Source organism: Pyrus communis, chromosome 6 (genome assembly GCF_963583255.1).
Source record: "Pyrus communis chromosome 6, drPyrComm1.1, whole genome shotgun sequence".
NCBI classification, from domain to species: Eukaryota; Viridiplantae; Streptophyta; class Magnoliopsida; order Rosales; family Rosaceae; genus Pyrus; species Pyrus communis.
The window spans coordinates 13,229,947-13,251,488 of record NC_084808.1 but is presented as its reverse complement, the minus strand read 5'-3'; the positions used below and the strand labels follow the sequence as shown (position 1 = coordinate 13,251,488).

The window sequence follows — 21,542 nt, the reverse complement described above, 5'->3', positions numbered from 1 at the left end:
GCCTAACCTTTTCCCTTGTCATCTTTCTTCTGGTTGCCGTCCTTTTCCTCATCAGTGTCGCTCGACATGTTCTCAGAGTCCTCAATTCTGAGCAGTATCTCATAGAAGTCCTGGTAAGTCTCACAGTGAGTAGTAGACGTCATCGAACGCCACAACTTCTTAGTACCTAGGCGGAAACGACGAAGCTTCTCCGCTGGATTACCAGCGACATCAGGATGGTAGCGAGACAAGTCCGTAAACTTGCGGTAGTATTCATTCGCCGACATCTTCCGCTGTCTCAACTCGGTAAACTCCTGCTTCTTACGGTCAATGTACTCAGGGGGCACATACCTTCTCTTGAACAATTCCGTAAAAACATTCCAATCAGTCCTCTGATCTGGAGTCAACCTACGAAGCTCCTGCTCCCACCAAGCTGCAGACTCCGTATCCAGAAACCATGAGGTCGTCTCGACCCACCTCTCCATAGGCAAGTTCCCCTGATTATGCAGCACACGGAAAGTCTTCTCTATGTGTTCTAACCAGCGCTCTGCGCCCTCATGCCCCTCACTACCCTTGAATTTATCCAACTTCAAATTGTACATAGTCTCCAGATGAGTCCTCTGGGGAGGGCGCATCACTGACTGAAGGGTTGTAGCAATAACTTCCCCCAACTGAGCAACATCGGGGAAGCTAGACTCAGAAGAACGACGTGGTTCCCGACGAGGCGGCATAATTCTGACAGAAGACACCAAAACCATTAGAATACTCACACAAAAATTAGGATTGCCAAACCTAGGCTCTGATACCAAACTGGCACACCCTGACCGAGATCAGGGCGTGCTGGCCGTCACACGAAGGTGACGTAACCATGTGCACGTGCGGAAGCTAATAAAACAGTAATGTATAAAAGTACGAATAATTTAAAAACTAGCATACAAAGTACTAAGACAAGTGCTAGTGCAAGTGAGATACAAATTCAGAGCAAGACTATAGCAGTCCAAAAGAAAAGTTGCGAAATAAGTACACCCGAAGGCGACCCTACGCTGGTGAGTATCTGTCAGAAAAGCCGGAAGAACCCTCTGGGAGACCACCGAAACTGCTAACCAACTAGAACCTGGAGGGGGGCAAAACAAAAGCGTGAGTGGGCAAAAACAAGCTCTTTGAAAACCATTTAGCAAAATACATTCTAACCCCTCGCCGTAAAACCTGTATACTTCCCAGAAAAAAATAATCATATATACGTACGTGTAAAAATGCCAATCATGCTCAAGGGTATGCCAAACATGTTCAACAATGTGCCATGTCAAAGTCTCATAATGATATGCAAGTGCTCAGGTATAACTCATAACAATAGCATAACATCTGGCAGCCGGAGTCACCTAACGTGACCTGTACGGCTGCATATAGAGCTCAAATCTCAAAACTCAATAACTGAACCTGCCCACGAGTCGGAACCACCTAAAGTGGTCTGTACGATAGGCCTGGGTGTAACATATATATACGCTCTAGTGCTACGATCACGTGAAGGCTGTGCGAATAATCGCGGGTCACCTACGAGTCGGAACCACCTAAAGTGGTCTGTACGACAGGACTGTGCACCTAACTTGGATCCAAGCTGAGCGTGTGGTGCGGGAGGTGAACATCACGTGAAGGACTGTGCCCTACATTGGACGGGAGCACTAACGCCGGGGGTGCAGGTTATGAGCTCTCTAAGCATCTCAGACTACTACTGAATGTAAATATGAATAACATTTACCTGGCACTTACCTGTGCGTCCACAGCACCCAATATGCATATATAAATGTATGCCACTACTAATGTATGCATTGATGCATAAACAATAATAATATGGTGCATGGCATAACACAAATAACCCTTTTTAAACCATTTATGGGAATATAAATGTATATAGGTATATAAGGAAAACAAAAGCCCACTCACTGATAAGTGGAAGGGTCGTAGCCCCCCTGCCTCGAGTGCGAACGCTCGTCCTCGGGGTACGTGTCACCTATATGCGAAATAACTATAAAAACGTTAACTTTAAAGCACATAACCAACTTCTCGTAATAACTTCTCATACATTGCTCAAAATGGACAAATGAATATACCAACGTGCTCTACACAACCTCAGGATCACAACCATATTTTTAGAAAAATTTTCCTCCGCCATACGCGCCCCCACGAACCGGCCAAGGCATGGCCACACGCGCCGGCCACGCGCAGGCATGTGCGACGCACACGGACGGCGTCAACTGACGCCGTGAGGAATATTCCGTTATTTCTAACGGATTCCGTCAATGGCGTCAGGAATATTCCGTCAGATTTGACGGAATATTCCGTCACCTTCTCCGGCGAGCCTCCGGTGACGTCGCCGGCGCCGGAAAACTGGAAAAATTTCAAACTTTGTTTTCTCACTCGTTTCTCAACCATTTTTCATGATTCTTGAACCAAAATGAAGCTTAGGACTAGTAGAATCACGATAAACTACTTTTAAAGGCTGAAAACTACGCGATCATACCTGTCTTCAAACTCAAAAACCGGCCAACTTTGAAACCCACGATTCCGACGTCCAATTTCGTCCAACGAGCTACTCCGATGCTCCCTAGGACCCCACTAAGACATCTATGAGCTTCAAAAGTCCAAAAACAAGCTAGATTAAGGTTTGCATGAACAGTACACAAATCGGAGTTTGTGAAATCGACGTGAAAACGTCGGAGTTCTCACCTGAAAATGGTATGGCTGTGCTCCCCTCGACCTCACGAGCTCAACCGTGTCCTTGGTTTCCTCGATCTGCTATGGTTTGAGGGTTCTTGGTGTGTGTCCGTACGTCGAAGGAAGAAGAAGAAGAATAGAGGACTCGGGGGAGAGAGAGAGACAGGGGAAATGACAGAGGGAGAGGGAGAGTGAGACAGTGTGTGTGTGTGGCCCAGTACCTGCCAACACCACACCAAGTAACCAAAAACATAACGAAAACAAACTAGGGGTAAAATTGTAATTTCACTCGTGCGTTTCGATAATTTCCGGGACGGGATGTCACAAAAGTTGTAAAGCTTGTCATTAAAAGTGATTGTATATAATTTTTTTTTTTTACATTTTTCACACTTCTACACTAATTATTATTAATTTTGCACTCAAATAAAAAAACACTATTCATGAGATTTGGAGGGTTTTAAAAATCTAAACTACCATATAACCATCGCTTAAGTGTAGAGGATGCAATCATGAACATTTCTCACAGTTTTCAGACTTACATTAATGATTATGAATTTTATTCATTTTGAACTCTCGAAAAAATATTATTCATGAGGGTTTGCATGGTTTTAAAAAATTCAAACGATGATATACCTATCCTCAAAGCGTAGAGGATGCGATTATGAGCATTTGCATATTTTTTTTCATATTTTTCGCACTTGTAAATTAATTATTATAATTTTTTTTTAATGTGTTTGGTATTTTTAAATTACTTGATATTTTTATTTTTAATGTGTTTTATAAAAATTTTAATCTCACTCTTTGCCTATAGTATACTATAAAAATAAATAAATAAATAACACTTAAATATTTGAAATTTATGTAGAAAAATAATACAATAATAATTAATAAACAATAAATACATATCCACTATATCTATTGTATTTTATGGTAAGTTTTTCTAATAGTTTAAAAAATTAAAATAATCAAAATATTAAAAAAATAACCTTTTTTTATCGTTTCGAAACAGATTATCCGCGTGTCACTCTCGTGTAAATCTGTTAAGGACCCGTTATTAACAGGTTCTTATTATGTGACCCGATTAGTTATCGTGTTGACCTGAAACTCGTTATTTCCGTGTCGTGTTAACAGGTCGTGTAAGAAATTGTCAGGTCTAATCCCAGTCCTCCTTGAAATCGATCAGCTGCTAATTTAGTTCGGCAATTCTGTTGGGGACTATAGTTGGGCTTTTGCTACCGTGATACTTGCTTTTCATGGACCATGGCCTTGCAACATTGAAAGGAGCTCAGCTTTCTGACTTGGAAGCGACAGAGACGATCCCGGGCGAGCCCTCGTTTCCACATATTTTTAGACTTGCCCGCCCAGCTAATTTTGTCAACCTATCCCATTTTGTCTTTAGATGCCCCAAACCACATGAACCCACCCTGACCTGTAGATTCAAGACTCGTTTGCCTACCCCTTGTTTCATAGATAATAAAATCATATGGCTGGTAGGTTAACAATCACGGCATTATGCATTCCAAACAGAGTTTTATCAAATATAGCCAAATATTAGCCCTTAATTTGAAAAATGTTAGTTTTTATAAAAATTTTCAAATATATTCAAAATTTCATTTAAATAGACACAAATACCCTTAATTCATACAACTAACTAATTGTTAATTAAAAGATTCTTGTGCGCTAATCAAGTTGTACTTTCCCTAATATTTTTCTCATTTTTTATTAGTACAATTAATTGACAATTTGTAGACCAAAATCAAAAGAACAAAAACACAAAGAAAGAAATTTTCTATATCGTAAACCCTAATTTTTCTAATATGCACTAAATGAATTTCAATTAGCTTTCGTCAAACAGATCGACAAATGGTATTAGGTTTGTCAATCTTCTATTGACAAAAGAAACCTAATTTTTCTAATATGCACCATAAGAATTTCTATTCTCTAAACCTTCAAAATATGTTTTTTGCACTTTCTAAGGACATAACAGATCTCTCGATTCATTACCACTGTCAGTGATAACCTTCAAAACAGAATCTGGACACAAACGACACCCTTAATAATGCAAAGGTGTGCAAAACAGTTCATTATTCCATAAATATTCAATCAAAGGAAGAAACTACAAAAGCAAAGAGAAAACGTAGACGAGGAAAAATGCAAAACATTAAACCATCTACACTCACCTTCGTTTAGGGATGCACAAGTCTCCACCAATAGTTGATGCCTTTACTGGGTCTCCACCATTTTTTAGGTTTAGCCGTGAGAACTCTTCATCTAATAGGGTTTTGGTTTTTTAATTTATTTGGTTTAAAGCTTAAGGGTGTCTGTGTGTATTTAAGTGATATTTTGGATATATTTGAAAGTTTTAATAAAAATGACACTTTTGAAATTAGGGGCTAATATTTGGCTATATTTGATAAATACCCTTCCAAACACACTCATGGAATCATATACAAACACTGGATTCCGAAATTTCTCATTGCAATTCGATAATAGAAAGATACAGACATTGGATTTTGGAATGTCTCACAGTCACTCCGAGTGGAATTTCTGCCCTAGACTTTGTCATGGCATACCTAGAATGAAGGCATTCACATGAGACCAACTCATGAAACCATAAAGAAAGATAGACATCTAGGGTTTCGAACACTCTCATGGAACCAGAAAGAAAGTACACAACAACAACAGTTGTCTACTAACCCTCTCAGTTCGCAATCATTTCAAATATTCATAAATATACATACATTTCATAAAGCATATTTGATGTGAAAATTATGTTGACACACAAATTAAACCCTATTTGTGACAATTGTAATAATGATGTAAGTAGGGATCGTTCTAACCGGGGATTAACTAGGGGTGCTAATCTAATATAAATTGACTTAAAAACACAAAAACTAAACTTAAAGACTCTAACAAGACTATTATGACTCAAAACAGATTTGAAACACTCAAAACTGCCTAAAACAATCAAATTGACTCAAACAGAAACTAAAACTTGAATTGGACGAATTTGGAAGTGTTTGTGGCTCCAAATACTTAAAAACACAAAATAAGACAGATTTGAATGACTAAGACTCAACAAAATATGGGGGGATTGTGTTTGGACGAAATTAAACTTAATGGGCAGATTGTAAAGAAAGCAGATTGTAGACAAATTTGTGATGAATCAATGGATGAGGGGATAGCTAAGGGGTTCTTCTCCACACATGAAATATATGCAACGTAAATCAATTTCCAGTTATCAATTCAATAAGTTATGAACCTCGACACTCCAAGTTAATTAGGTCCGCTTAAATTAACCTTTAGATTTCCCTAGAATCATTGAATTGGATGAATATGCATCGCAAACAAATTATTCCTAACAAGTTCTCTATATGAACAGCATGATAAAGACATAAGTTAGAATCATTACGTTCTTTGGAATTCATAAGCATCGACAAGGCATTTGTAACTATGAAAAGCATGATACTCCTGCCAGGAATCTACTTAACACGATTGTGACTAGCGACCTTCACTACTTGTGGATATAAATTCGTAACTATTAGGTGAAACAAATTTATGTCCTAGCACCAAATTCAAGCATGCAAATTAAGCGTGCACTCTCAATCAACATACAAGAATAAGTTCTAAATCAAACGGTTAAGAAAATTGTATTCAAGACTTATGCAACGATAACTGGAAGTAATCAACTTATTTCACATATATAATCATGGTTTTGAATACACCCTTAGCCAAAACGAATTTAGCCAATCATTCTCAAAGCAAAACAAAGATTACATGAATTAGACATTGAAATATAAGATAGAATACACCTAAAATTGTTCAACAACTCAGAATGAAGAGCCAAACAATTGTGTGAAACTGTCTCCTTTCCTTTGCTTGCTGCAGATTGGATGATGATGGTTCCTGGGCTGTTTTGATGATGTAGAATGGATTTTGGGGGTGTAGAGGCACGACAAGGGGTGTAGGTTGAGTGTGGATGAGTGTTTGATGGTTGGAAAGTGGTGGAGAACTCGGCAAAAAGAGTGGAAGGAGGTGGAGTGGCTGCTTGTATTTTCTGGGCGCTAGAATGGTGTTTTGGGGTGTTTTTTTGCCCTAGGGTGTGAATGGACGAATTTCTGTGATCAATGATGGATGGCTGCCTAGGTTATGTGTTCCGGGGTGCGGCAACTTAAGGTTCATATATATATATAGCATGGTAAAAATCTTAGGAATCAGAATTAGGGTTAAACCTAGCAGATACAAGTGATTAGGGCCCTTAAGGCTTGCGGCAAAGGTTGGGAACTTAAGTCCTAGCCCAATTGGTTTCAGATATGGACTTAAACAATCCAAATCCAAGAGAAAAAGGGCCAAATAAAATCAGAATCCAATTAGAAATAGGTTTAAGAATTTTCGTCCAAAATTGGGCCTTCTAGAAACTAAGTGTCTTATGGCTGATTTTGGGTATTCTAGAAGGCATAAAAGGGGGGAAGGTGTGGCACCCTTTTAGGGTCGGATAGGGCTTCTAGAAATTAGGTTTTTAGGTCCACTTGTAGCTAGGATTAAGGTGGAACAAGATTAGGTTAGGACAAGATAGGATAAGGTTTGGATAAGATAAGATTGGATAAGGTTTTGGATAATGTTTCTTCTTTTCTTGCACTTTCCTTATCTTCTTTGTCATGAACTTTCCTTTTCTGATTTGTAGCATGCTTCTAACCTCTTTTGACTCCAAATTCGTCCATCCACCTTGCTCCATATACAAGCTATCCATAATTAGCCCAAAACTGCCCTAAAAGGCTCCAAAATGCATCATTTCGCCAAATACGTCTTATGAACCTAAAAACACACGAAAGAAGCTTAACGAACTAAAATAACTAAGAACTAATAACATAAAAGCACTAAAACAAGCAAACTAAGTCGCATAAATATGCTCCTATCAATATTATTAACTGGTAATAACCATTTGTAAATTTATGTTACACACAAAGTATATAACAAAGGAATAATAACCATTTGTATCTTCATGTTACACACACAAAGTATATAACAAAGGAATTTCATATGCAAAATATTTGTCACATAATATTAAAATCAACTCACCTGAACTCCGAGCAAAGCCTGCACCAATGTTGTGTCACAATATACCATCACTAGGCTCTTCCTCAATCAAATTGAAAATCCTAGTTTCATAAATAAACTACATATGTCACAAGGGGTGTAACTTTTTGCCAAATTATCGTGCCAACCGTGCAATATGGATTTTGTGCAAGTCAGTAATGACATGGTAATGTACAAAATCAAAATTTTCTGCTACTGTGTGGAAAGTCTTGGGAGAGACGGGTATAGCATGGTTCACAAACCTTTTCAATAGGATTTTGAAAACAAAGAAGATGCCAAATGAGTGGCGAAAGAGCACTTTGGTGCCTATCTACAAGAATAAGGGCGACGTACAAAATTGCATGAACTATAGGGGTATTAAGTTAATGAGTCATACAATGAAGCTCTGGGAGACAGTAATTAAGCATAGACTGAGGCAAGAGACACGGGTCTCAGACAACCAATTTGGGTTCATGCCAGAGTGCTCAACCATGGAGGCAATCTATCTCGTACAAAGATTGATGGAAAGATATAGAGATATGAAAAAGGATTTGCACATGGTCTTTATAGATTTAGAAAAAGTGTATGATAAGGTCCCAAGAGACATTCTTTAGGGGATTTTAGAGAAGAAAAGAGTACGAGTTGCATATATCCAAGCTATAAAGGATATGTATGATGGAGCAAGGATTGTCGTAAGAACTCATAAAGGATAAACCGAAAGCTGCCCCATAACTGTAGAGTTACATCAAGGCTCATCCTTAAGTCCTTACTTTTTTGCATTGGTAATGGATGAGTTAACATGACATATTCAAGATGATATTCCTTGGTGTATGCTTTTCTTAGACGATATAGTGTTGATAGATGAAACTCAGGAAGGAGTAAATGCAAAGCTTAACCTTTGGAGAGAAGTGTTGGAATCTAAAGGTCTTCGCCTAAGTCGGTTAAAGACAGAGTATATGGAGTGCAAGTTCAGTGCAAACGGAGGCTCAAATGAGTTAAGGATGAGGATTGGAGATCAGGAATTACCAAAGAACGACCGCTTTCCCTACCTAGGATCTATCTTGCAAAAGAATGGAGAGTTGGATGAAGACCTCAACCATATAATACAAGCTGGATGGATGAAATGGAAGAGTGCATCCGACTTGTTGTGTGACCGTCGTATGGCACTGAAGCTCAAGGGAAACTTTTATAAGACGACAATGCTTTATGACACAGAATGTTGGGTGGTGAAGCATCAACACGTACATAAATGGGTGTAGCGGAGAAGAGAATGCTTTGTTGGATGTATGGGCACACGAGAAAGGATAAGATTAGGAATGAGGATATCCGAGGTAAAGTAGGAGTAGCCAAAATTGAAGGAAAGATGAGAGAAAATCGGTTACGGTGGTTTGGACATGTGAAACGAAGGCCTGCTGACGCTCCGGTTAAAAGATCCGATTACGGGATAGATGTTCAGGGCCGAAGGGGTAGATGAAGACCTAGAAAGACTTTGGAAGAGACTCTAAGAAAAGGCTTAGAGTACTTGAATCTAACGGAATACGTGACATAGAACTGAGCGCAATAACGTTATAGGATTCATATAGCCGACCCTACTTAGTGGGAAAATGCTTTGTTGTTGTTGTTGTTGTTGTTGTGGTAGTGGTATTCGATACCATTACTACTATATAATATATTAACGATTATAATTCTCCTTTAATATTTTTAATTCTATAAATTATGAATTTTATTTAAAATCTCATTAATATAAACAAATATAACTACAAACTTCAATTTTTATTTAAAAATATAACAATTACATAGAAATACATTATTATGTTAATGGGTGATCACATACTCTCTTTATTTATTTATTTATTTATTTATAAGTAAGAGATACCAAATTTAATGATATTTCGTTATAATTTTTTTTTCACTTACAGATAAGCAGTCTGTTTTTTTAACTTTACAAAAATATAACAATTACATAGAAATACATTATTATGTTAATGGGTGATCACATACTCTCTTTATTTATTTATTTATTTATAAGTAAGAGATACCAAATTTAATGATATTTCGTTATAATTTTTTTTTCACTTACAGATAAGCAGTCTGTTTTTTTAACTTTACAATCCTTTAATCTGTATCGCATAAGAATCAAAACTAAACCGCAACGCACCGCTTACCGTCGGTAGACCCCAGACTCTCCTCGTTTCACCCATAGAACAAGAAAAAGACCTTAGGAAAATGGAGAGTCTTTGTCCCGAAGCAGCTGAAACCATAGCCAGCAACGAAGACCTCCTTGCACATATCCTTCTTTGCATGCCCCCTAAATCTCTGCTCCGCTTCAAATCCGTCTCCAAGCACTGGCTCGCTCTTATCTCCGGCCCCAACTTCTGCAACCGCCATGCCCTCCAAAACCCAAATTCCAAGGTCTCTGCCTTCTTCGCCCGGACCATAATATCTCAAGAAATCTTCTTCACCTCTCTCGGCAACGACGAAAATGCATCTGGGTTTCGCTCCAAACCTCTGAATTTCGTCGGCGACCCACGGGGCGTCGAGATTCTGCAGTCCTGCAACGGCTTGCTCCTGTGTTGCTCCTCCCTCAGCACGACCGGCAGGTACTACGTTGTCAATCCCACAACCAGTAAGTTCTCAACGTTCTTTTTTCCAGCTGCTACTAAATCGACAACCGTTTCGGGTGTCGCTTTGGCTTTCGATCCTGCGAAATCGATTCATTACAAGGTTGTCGTCGTTAGTACCATTTCTGAGTCAGTTGGAGGTTACCAATTTAAGGTCTTTTTGTCTGAGACCCGAAGTTGGAAGGTTTTTCGGGCTAATTTCCCTGCGAAATTCGACATGAACTTCAGCCGTGGAGTGCACTGCAATGGACTAATTAGTTGGATTGGCGATGCAAGTAAGGTTTTGCTCTATGACACAGATGAACATCGTTTCAGGACTGTGCCAAGTCCGCCGGGTCACGGCGGCTACCGATGGCATAGATATTTTGGGGAGTCTTGTGGCCATTTGCATCTTATCGAAATTTCTAGGCCGCAACTTTCGCAATTTGAGGTGCTCGAGATGGAGAAGGACTACTCTGGTTGGTTTGTCAAGTACAATGTCGACCTTAATGCCATAAGCTCTGCATTTCCGGAGATGGTTTGCAACCCTCTTGAACCCTACTACTCATTTGTTGTTGTTTTCGTTGATGAGCATGATTCGTCTATTTTGCTGCACATTCCTTGTAAGGTCATCTCTTATAATCTTAGGGATAAGAAAGTTTGTGACTTAACTCCCAAAAACATTTACACCGAGAGGTCTCTAATAGTTCGATGGCAATCTGCTTATGCACATATGGACACTTTGGCTTGTGTCTGATGGTATTTCTATCCTGCTGTTGTTCTGTTTTTTGGTTTTGGTTGTAGAATCAAGAATGTTTTGTATTACCAAATTCTGTGTAACTATGTACTTGATATCGTTATAGTGATACTTCTGTTTCATTACTGCCTTGAACTTATGGATGTAAGAATTATTAATGGATCTGTTACTTGTGGTTATTACAATCATACAAGTTGAGATTCTGGCTGTGGTTACTTTGAATGAATGCACTTCGTGTTTTGCATGAATGTTTGTCGTAAAGTGTAAACTTTGCTCGTGTAAGTCAATGTACATTCGTCACTATATCTACTTCCTCTTGTTAGGGAAATTCCAGTATCTTTAATAATCCTTCATGTTCTCGATGTGTTACCTTGCACGTGAGCTGCACAGAATCCACTAGAGATTATGCTCCATTTTGCTTAAATCTCCTGCCTCCAATATGCCTGCTTCTGATTGGATATCAACCCTGGCTAGTTTGCCCAGTTCACTTCATTTATTCATTTGCGTACCACAAAGGGAAAATGCAGTCATGTTATTAAAAATAACTGGCAATGTCATACCTTACATCGTAGGTATACACTTTCAAGATCTCCTGGTCTGATTTGTCGTCATATGGCACTGAGATACAGAGTTCGTTACAATTTGGAACTGCTAGATTCTTTTTTATACATTTAATGTTTGTTGATGTTTTGATCTTAGTTGTTGATTTGAGTATTAAAAATTTGATAGATTTTTGCTACTAATACAAATGGTCTTATTAGTGCTGTAGGTATTGTTCTGGTTTGAATTGAGGTATAATGATCCACTTTGGGATTATATTGGGCATGAAAGTTACAACGTCTTTCATTCATGGTCAGGGTTTGCTTGGTCATCTAGGTAACTCCATATTCCAAATAGGAGCTGTCACTAGCACTCCAAAAATGTCATTGTGCACTCTTGGTTTTTAACGTACAACGGAGAAATTGCACTGGAGTCCCTATAACAGTTATCATTAAATTTTGTAGATACTATTTCTAGAGGAACTTGAGTTCTGTTGTATGTGGTCGGTGTACTCTACTCGTGTGGGGATCTGTACGAACTTCGTGTGAATTAATAGCATTCCTGAAAAGTTTCAAGATCTATATGGTGTCTAAGAACTGAAATCTTCTTATTCAAAGATTGTGTATCATAAACAGTTGACGCAGCTTATTACTGACTTTATATCGTGCTACTTATGAATTTACAGTTGCTTAATGTCTAGTATTTTGAATTGTATGCTGCCTTAAAAATTTTGTGCCGGGGTTATGGCAACCACACACCATTTTTGTCTCCCCTACACAACCTGTTTATCTTGTTGGTTGTTTTCATTTTATTTATTGAATTTGATGTCCAAAATAAAGATGAAATCGTGAGTTCAATGTTTCAATTATGTCATTCGTAGACTTAAAAGATAGCAGATGGCCATTGACACTAGCTAACCAACTGAGAGAGCTGCCCTAGATGAAGTAGTTGCGGTAAGAGCGGCTAGTTCACTAGCTGATAGAGATTGCCCAGATGCTTGAATTAGTTGCGGCAAGAGCGGCTAGTTCACTAGCTAATAGAGATGGCCCAGATGCTTCTTCAGGAAGAGCTGCAAAGGCGAAGAGCGGATCTAAGCCTAGTAGCTCAGGTAATTAGAGAGGTTTTCCTAAATATACTTTTATTCCTTATTTGGTAATACATATATATGCAGTACTCACTTTTGAGTTATAATCATGGGACTTGATTATTTGTTGGAATCAGTGTCTTTCATGGTGTGGAATTTTAGAGAAATTGATAAAACACCATGTCAACCTGGACATCTACAAAATTTAATTTAAAGTATAAATATGTAATTTACAATTTTCACTTCTTTCTATTTTTCCTCCTCCGTGACGAAGACAGAATTCTGAATGAAATTTGTTTTTGCCTTTTATTAAACGCGAGAAGAAATAACACGAGAAAAAGAAAGAAAAAGGAAAACTAAATTGTGAAACAATTAGAAATGACTAGAGGATAGAGGCTAGCTGCTGTGGTGTTAGGGCTTATGGAGATATCTTCCAGCAACTAAAGCAGCCTCCATGACAAGGGTTATAACTTCAACAACATCCTCGACATGGCATTTGTTCCCCTTAAACGTTTTCCCTCTTTTGTTTTTGAACTCTGCCATGCAATTTAGGAACGTTTGGCTGCACTCTGAGCTTAGATAGTCATCTGCACCACAAACATAACAACATGCCACCATTATTTACTTTTCCTTCTATTTACACAGAAAGGGTTTATCGGTAACATGGCGTCTCGGTTCAATAATATTATACCATGTAAAAAATTTTCATCATACGATATTGCATTATTAATTCGACCGAGATACCATGTGACTGTGAACTTGTTGCATTCAAGTTGTTCTCATAGACAACCCGATGAAAATGAATATACATAGGAGCAATGAATTTGTAACTCAAATAATTTAGTGCGTATGAGGTCTCGTGTTCGGATTCCTGGCTTTAGTACTAAAAGACATAAGCTAGATTTCAGTATAGATCACGTGCACAAACACCCCATTTAGGTTCTGTCAAACATGAAACACCTAATAAAATATTAGGCTTAACAAGTGGCCTTTCATCACAGTGGTGTAGAGGAGTTTTACTCTTGTATGACGGTGTGAGTTCAAATCTCGTCTGCTTCCTAGTCTAATAAATCTATCGTTTGACAAAAAATATTTAAATATTACACTTACACCCCCGACACTTGAAAAAGCTCATCAAACCGTCTCTTTTCCCGATTTATAATCTATATGACCAGGGTCGGCCTTGAGAATTTGGGGGCCCTAGGCGAGCCTTCGAAGTGGGGCTCTAAAATTCTCTAATCTCCAGTTCTTTGTATATTGATTTATATAAAAAAGAATTCACTAAATACATAAAAAGTTTTATTTTCACATCAAATGTCATTAAAAATTAATATCAAAAGAAGATAAATATACAAACATTATTTAAACATTACACGATTCACCTTTTTAGACACAAATATACTAAACGTTTGCAGTCAAGAGTCTAAGATTGAGAGTGAAGAATAATAAAACTTGATGATCAAGAGAGTAAATAACAATAAAACTTGATTGACGAGTATAATAAATTCAAACGCCAATTGTTTCTCTAGTGTTTTTTTTTCTTCTAAAATCAACATCACACTAACGAATTGAATATTAAAATAATCCATTGAATAAAAAGTTATTGAAAAGAAAAATATAAATTCAAAGTTGTGATTACCTTTAATTACAATCTTTAAGACCATATGATGGTTTAAACATTCAATAAAAATGGAGAGAATGAGAAGTTGGTTTAAACATTTGATAGAAATGGAGAGAACGAGAAGTTGAAGGAAAAAAGATTGCAAAGAGACTTGAGTTTTGTAACTTTATATGCATTTAGACAGATAGATTAGGAGTTGGACTGATGGATTGGCAGTAAATTTGAAAAATAAGAAAAATCTAGTGATTGAAAAGCAACTTTGTATTTTGAACTCAACACCCCAAAGAAGAATGAAGCCAACATTTCCACTGCACTAACAAATGAATTATGATATTTCTTACTTTTTTTTTTTTTTTTTTGTGTATTTACATGTTAATTACAGGATATAATTTTTTTTTGAGGCTCTTCCGAAGTAGGGGCCCTAGGTGGGCGCCTATTTAGGCTACCCTCAGGGTCGGCCCTGTATATGACTATTTCATATAAATATCTTCTCTACCAACACAAAAGTGTTTGATGCTACAGTTTTAATTAATCTTCCTACGCTAAATCAAATTTGCACCTCATAGACGTGAGCATAACTACATTGGTAAGGACGCAAGTGTTGTCGATTCACCCGGATTTGAATATCTTTTGTTGTATATAAAAAATATTTCTAACCCATGAAAACAAAATGATAAATAATCTCAGAGCACAGTAAACTGTAAAAAGATTGTAAGGATTAAGAAAATGAACGCACTGTTTTTCGATTGAACGCAGTTATCATGCTTCATACAGCATGCATCTAGGCCATCGCAGGGCTGCTCCCCTGGGCATCCACTGTATAAAAGCCCACAATACTTCCCATATCTCAAAAATGGAGGCACTGTCATTACAAAAACAAAATTAAACTCAAGAAAAATGTAATTAATTTCCTTATAATTGGGCAAAGAAAAATGGTATAAACATAATTTGATCAGTTCATTAACTAAATCTAAATTTTAATTAAATAAAATGCAGTACCTGTACAGAACTCTGACTCACATTGTCTACTGCAATCTTTACTCTGCAAATATTTAGAATTTATGGGTAGGGAGAACAAGTTATGCTTTGAAAGCAAATGGGAACCCAAAAAATATTAAAAGTAAATAGATGATTAAGAAGAACATGGTAATTAAGGAGCAAACCAGAACAATGGAGGCATCTGTGGCTTGGACACCAATGTTAAGGGCATGCAAATTAATGGAGTTAAAATAAAGGACAAGAAAAGAGAGGGCAAGAACAAACTTCAGCGACTGATTAAAAACCATGGTTGGATAAAGCACTTCAGCAAGGAAAGCACTGAAATTTGAGGGCTTGGTTTTGCTAAAAACTGTGATTTTTTTTTTTTTTTAATAGAATAAGTGGCAGACAAAGTGAGAGAAATGTGGACATAATTAGCAGAAGGCAGAAGGCAGAAGGCAGAAGGCAGAAGCTAGGCTGTTGTCTGCACGGGAAGAAAGGGGCTGGTTGGCCTTGTCTTGTAATGACTCGTGATATGTTTTTGGAGTGTTGTTCACACCTCTCACCAAATTATACACACATTTTAATCTCCTTTTAACTATATTAGCTAGATTATGTAGTAACTAACACATTTGCTGTAAAAAATAATGCAGAGAAAAACTTTCATCAAACTGTCATATTTGATTATGCAAGACACATGCATGGCATTTCATAACTTGATTGTTTTAACATTGTCATGTGACAAGAATATTTTATATACAATTAACCTTCTAATGTGATTGACATAGGTAGTTTAAAATGTGAATCATTTTTCTCCTAATAAAAATGTGATTCTCTTAATGGTCGTTTGAAAATCATTCTTTTTAATTTTTAGTTTTTGTTTTAAAATTTAAAAAATAGAATTAAATTGAAACTGAAAGCTACTTTTTTGAGTTTAATAAATTTGGCTACAATTCTCTTTTTTTTTAATAAATTTGGCCCTTTACCACAGTGGTGAAAAGGTGTTGTGCCCTTGTATGACGACGTGGGTTCGAACCTTGTCGGTGGCTAATCTAACATTTAATTTACTAACGTTATCGTTTCACTGAAAAAAAGAAAAAAAACAAAAAAAAAAAACAGGATTCGAACCCTCTGCTTAGGAGAGGATCCAAATCCTTTCTTGAAACACTCTGTCAAAAGTAAAAAAAGGGAAGGACACAAAACTTTCCTAGTTGACTAGTTTTGTTTTTGGATAATTCCTTGTTGCCAAGTTACAACTTGCTTCTCTACTTACTATTTGCTGCAAACCTCCACTTTAAGCCAAGTTGTAGATTCTCTTCCCATTTTCCTTGTTCTTCTTCATACTCCATTCACATGTCTACAACTTCTAATTTTGCATGTTGTAACTTGGATAGTAGGATGCAAAAGTGATTTGCCCAGACCACGGTAGGTCGATCCAGGGGTGGGTTTAAATTCAGAAATGCAGTGAGTTGAATAACAATATCTTAATTACCCGAACAATCCACCGCTTACAATAAATACAAAATTTAGGGAACCATGGAATATGAAGTATATATTTTATGGTTTATTACAGTTCTAACCTAAATTTTCTTTCATTTTATCAGTTAGGAGATTGTGGAACAATATGCAATGTCTACACTCTTTAACTGTGCAATATTAATGCAACTTATGACACTTTTCACCCTAATATTTTTAAAGGGTAATGTTAGAGAGATCAAAATTTTAAACTAAATTTGCAAACCAAGTGATGTGTCACCAATAGAAGATAAGTACGTAATCAACGCTTAAGTAATAATTCAATCATCAACAATCACATCATTTGATTTAAAAAATTTAATCTTCCTAATATTATGCTTTTATAAAAAGCATTTAGTCATCAAGTGATACGGTAGATGACAATATAGTTCTATAGTTGTTAGAGACAGACACGAATAAATGAAACATCATCACTTTAATTGAAATCCAATATTTAAATATTTGTCTTGAAACGTAAAGACATTACTGCTCACCCAGGCGGTGTCGTTCTCAGCCATGCTACGACGGACAACCTCCCCCAAAAGATGTTCGCCGCCGGATAAACCATCGACGCAAGAAAACAAAGCAAAGGCGACAAAGCCGAGAAGAATAACACCACCCTTAAGGCCCATTGTATCAAATGAACTGGTTCCGGCAATGGTCATATTATGGGAAAACCTCTCTCAGAGTCGCATAGAAGGACCTCAAGGAAGAACTCCCAAGTCCTTCTATGTAGGGATTTTATTTCTAAAATCCTTTTCAACTATGGAAATGTATGCCTCTATAAAACCATTGCCATGTTTGTTTATCTTGCTTCTCTCTATCTAAAAATAGTCCCTGCCCATCCATTTTTAGAAGCACCAACCGGAAAACTATCCAGAAATGTGTGATCGATATGTTTAGTGATGTCCCTCAAGTTTTGGCTACGTAATCTTCTCTAAAATAGTAAAACAAAGACCATTTTGGTTGTTCTTACTTTTTAAAGACCGCCATTTCCTCGGCCTATTAGGTTAAATTCACAAACTGAAGTTTTTTTTTTTTTTTTCCAATACCATTTAACGCGTGCATTGAAATATCATATACCTTTCATTGAAGGCTAAATTGGATTAGTGGTCCCTGTGGTAATAGGATAATCGGAAGATAGTTCTCGTGATGAAAAAATTCGGATTTAAACCCTTGTGGTGAAATCCGTCAGGATTCAAGCCCACAATTAACATTTCTGTAAACCCCATTAACCCGTTCAGCCTTCATAAGCAAAAGGGCAAAAAAAATATCATGCATCCAAAGCTATGAATTCTTTGCTCCATCGATTCTATTCAAAGCTCTTTTGTCCATTTGAACGACTAGATTCTTTTATTGCAGCACTAGACAATTGAAGTAACATTTAAAGTTTCTTATGTGAGAACTCTAATTGAATTGTTGGTTTGTTAATTCTGTAGGAATTTTGATTTAAACGCTAAACCCAACACCTGGAGTTTATTGAAGAGATGTCAAAACTCAAGATCATATCTGATTTTTTTTAAACAATTTTGCAATCTGAATGAAAACGGAGAATCGGGAGGATCGACAGAAGTTGGGTTGTAGTGAGATTGGTTTGAATGTTGGTGAGGAGTGATTCGAAATCAAAACCAGTTTTCAAACATCCATTTTTTCTACAAATTAAAACAGAGAGCTGAATCTGAAGAATCGAGTCAAAGAGCTCTGTTATCTGCGGGAGCTGAAGCATTTCTGCTTCAGCAACCGAATCTGATTGGACCAGAAGCTGATTTCACACGCCCGAGTGGAAAAATCGGAGAGAGAAGAAGTTCTCTCATCCATTAAACGATCTCTTGTTCAAAAAATTCAAAAAATTGAAAGTATTCAACTTTAATGTTCAGTTGCTTCACCTGCTAGTCGTCGGAGCCGATGTGGCTGTCAGCCTGTCAGCGTTCAACAACAATTTGATGGGGGTTTTGATGCTTATGGACTACTTGGGTTATTTGGAAAAGAGACCGGGTGGGATGTTAACAGTGAGTTGATGGAAATGTTAATTTTAGACTTAAATTCTAATAGATTTCATCACAAGAGTTTAAATTCAAGTTTTTTTCACCACCGAGGCTATTTTTCGATTAACCTATTACCACGGGGACTAGACCTGGCAATTTCTTATACGATCTGTTAACACGACACGTAAACGACACGAAAATAACTGATTTCGGATCAACACGATAACTAATCAAATCATTATCGGGTCACACAATAATAATCCGTTAATAACGAGTCTTTAACAGGTTTACATGAGAGTGACACTCGGGTAACCTGTTTTGACACGATAAGAAAAATGTTATTTTGATGATTTTAATTTTTTAAACTACTAAAAAAAACTTACTATAAAATGCAATAGATATAATGAATATGTATATATTGTTTATTAATTATTATTCTATATAAATTTTAAAATTTAAGTTTTATTTATTTATTTTTATATTATATTAAAGGCAAAGATTGAGATTAAAAATCATAAAACACATTAAAAATAAAAATATCAAGTAATTTAAAAAGCTAAGCTCTAAGCCTCCATCTACTCGTCGAAAATACAAAAGCTATAAAGTCTACAACGTTCGACTGTTTAAATATTATATTCTAATTTTTATATTTTTAAACAAAAACCTAGCACGGTAAAATGCGTCAAATAAAGCACCAAGAAAGTGCTCTGAAAAGGATCACTCTCCAACCTTTGCATTAGCAAATTTTAATGGACAAAAGAAAATTCTGGACACCACGTAGCTGCTTTGGAAGTGACAACCCAACGAGAAAGGAAAGTTTGAAATGCCCATGCGCTGGACAGCAGCTTGATTAATTCTATTGTGTGTTTTTATTTGGTCGAGTATTCTATTCTCATTATTAGTACTAATAAGTCATTTTTTAGATTCGATTTAGATTAACAGTCAAAAGGATTCTGAGTTTGAAGAACAACCGTAGCATGCTCTAGTATACAACATAACTATGATAATAGTGTTATTTACCTACAAATAACTTTTTCATAATGGCCTAAAATCATTTTCAACTTTTTCTTTTGCCACCCAATAGGAATGTATATATCTCATCTCTGCGAATAACGTCAATTTATTGTATAATTTTATAATAAAAATTGCTCAATTTTTTGATCTTCAATCCCTATAAAAAATATATATATATATATATTCAATTCAAAAATAGTGTAGCCGTCCAAATGTATGAAACAAATAAACGGTGGGAGTATTAAGTAACATATTCATAATGAACTGTCTATTTATTTGATATATATATGGATGTTTAAACTATCTCTTATTAGAATTGTGACATCCCACATCGCCCAGGGGAGTGATCCTTAAATGTATATTCCCATCTCTACCTAGCGCGAGGCCTTTTGGGAGCTCACTGGCTTCGGGTTTCATAGGAACTCCGAAGTTAAGCGAGAAGGGGGCTAGAGCAATCCCATGATGGGTGACCCACTGGGAAGTTGCTCGTGAGTTCCCAAAAACAAAACCGTAAGGGAATGGTAAGCCCAAAGCGGACAATATCGTGCTACGGTGGTGGAGCGGGCCCGGGAAGTGATCTGCCCTGGGCCGGGATGTGACAATGGTTTTTTGTACGAATAATCTCAAATGGAGTTTAAGATATTGAATTGTTATAATTATGAAATTTATACGGTGAATACACGTTATTCGCAAATGGTGAGACATATATCCCATTTTTAATAAAAATTTGATTTTGTCCGAAAACATAGCTAGGTGCTATGGAAATGACACAACGCAACGAAAAAGGAAGGTTTGAAATATGCGTGCAATCAATGTATAGCTTAATTTATGCGATTTAAAGTTAGGAATCCAATTATGTAATAGAGTTAATCCCCTAAGATATTGAACAACGGTGCAGCATTAGATCCCAAAGACTTAGTCTTTTCATTCTTACGAAGGAAGATATTTTTCAAAGATTCTATATCAATTTATATATGAAACCAAAATAATTACCTAATAACTATTGGCTCGGCGTAATTTGGTCTTGTTAGTACATTGAAGCGCCTTTTCTGCATTAGGTAATACCAATCCGCCATAGAGATCCACTTGACACCTATTGTAATGATAAAAGGCTGGTGCTAAAACTCAAAATGATTAAACATCAGTTCCAAAGCCCACAACTAGGAAAGAAGTAGAGTAACCCACATACACCAACTTTATACTTTATACAGCGCAACTCATAATAGTATTATTGATATTTCGGTCAGGTAATTTTTTTTTTATTTGTAACTCATACGGGTAATGAGTTTAATATAAATCATGGTTGACTAATTGTGTGATTTTTTAGTGTAAATATCGCTGTATAAAAAGAAAATATGACAATGGTACAAGCCAAAGTTATTTTCAACGTAGGCCTCCAAAATAGCCAAAAGCATTCCAGGTAAATAAAAGTGTTTTTCATATTGTTCGTCATAAAAAGTGCACTGGTAAATTCCTCCCAAGTAGGAGAAGTGAGTAAGCAATTGCGCCATTTGAACCACTGCATCGCCTCATTTTCCAAGTAAAAGGAGGCTGTAAAGACCTTTTGTGGATCTGGAGTGTTGTAACAAGAAAAATATTGCTTAGCATTGTAGATCCAAGTGATAGGATCATCACCATCGGAAAATCGGGGAAAATCCACCCGTTGCTGACACGGAAGTTT

At 36.8% G+C, this 21,542-nt stretch overlaps 2 protein-coding genes across 3 annotated transcripts; one reads left to right on the top strand and one right to left on the bottom strand.

Moving 5' to 3' along the window:
• Positions 1-9,980: 9,980 nt before the first annotated feature.
• LOC137737242 (F-box protein At5g07610-like) lies at positions 9,981-12,861 on the top strand. Its single transcript, XM_068476669.1, has 2 exons — positions 9,981-10,905; positions 11,894-12,861. Exons 1-2 carry the CDS (start codon positions 9,994-9,996, stop codon positions 12,002-12,004), a joined length of 1,023 nt encoding a protein of 340 aa, XP_068332770.1. The 5' UTR covers positions 9,981-9,993; the 3' UTR covers positions 12,005-12,861.
• A 60-nt stretch (positions 12,862-12,921) lies between these two features.
• Positions 12,922-17,637, bottom strand: LOC137737243 (phospholipase A2-alpha-like). Of its 2 annotated transcripts, none has more exons than XM_068476671.1 (4): positions 17,357-17,637; positions 15,369-15,411; positions 15,106-15,231; positions 12,922-13,335 (listed from the first exon to the last, which is right to left on the bottom strand). In XM_068476671.1, exons 1-4 carry the CDS (start codon positions 17,525-17,527, stop codon positions 13,160-13,162), a joined length of 516 nt encoding a protein of 171 aa, XP_068332772.1. In that variant the 5' UTR covers positions 17,528-17,637; the 3' UTR covers positions 12,922-13,159. The 2 variants fall into 2 exon arrangements, with proteins under 2 accessions (XP_068332772.1, XP_068332773.1); XM_068476672.1 differs by lacking the exon at positions 17,357-17,637 and adding an exon at positions 15,533-15,689.
• Positions 17,638-21,542: the final 3,905 nt, after the last annotated feature.

Coding starts and splice junctions, on each gene's coding strand:
- LOC137737242 (XM_068476669.1), top strand. CDS start 9,994: ATGGAGAGTCTTTGTCCCGAAGCAGCTGAAACCATAGCCAGCAACGAA. Junction 10,906..11,893: donor GCTCTGCATTTCCGGAGATG/GTTTGCAACCCT, acceptor TTAGTGCTGTAG/GTATTGTTCTGGTTTGAATT.
- LOC137737243 (XM_068476671.1), bottom strand. CDS start 17,527: ATGACCATTGCCGGAACCAGTTCATTTGATACAATGGGCCTTAAGGGT. Junction 15,232..15,368: donor TGAGTCAGAGTTCTGTACAG/GTACTGCATTTT, acceptor TTGTAATGACAG/TGCCTCCATTTTTGAGATAT. Junction 13,336..15,105: donor CTGCGTTCAATCGAAAAACA/GTGCGTTCATTT, acceptor TTTGTGGTGCAG/ATGACTATCTAAGCTCAGAG.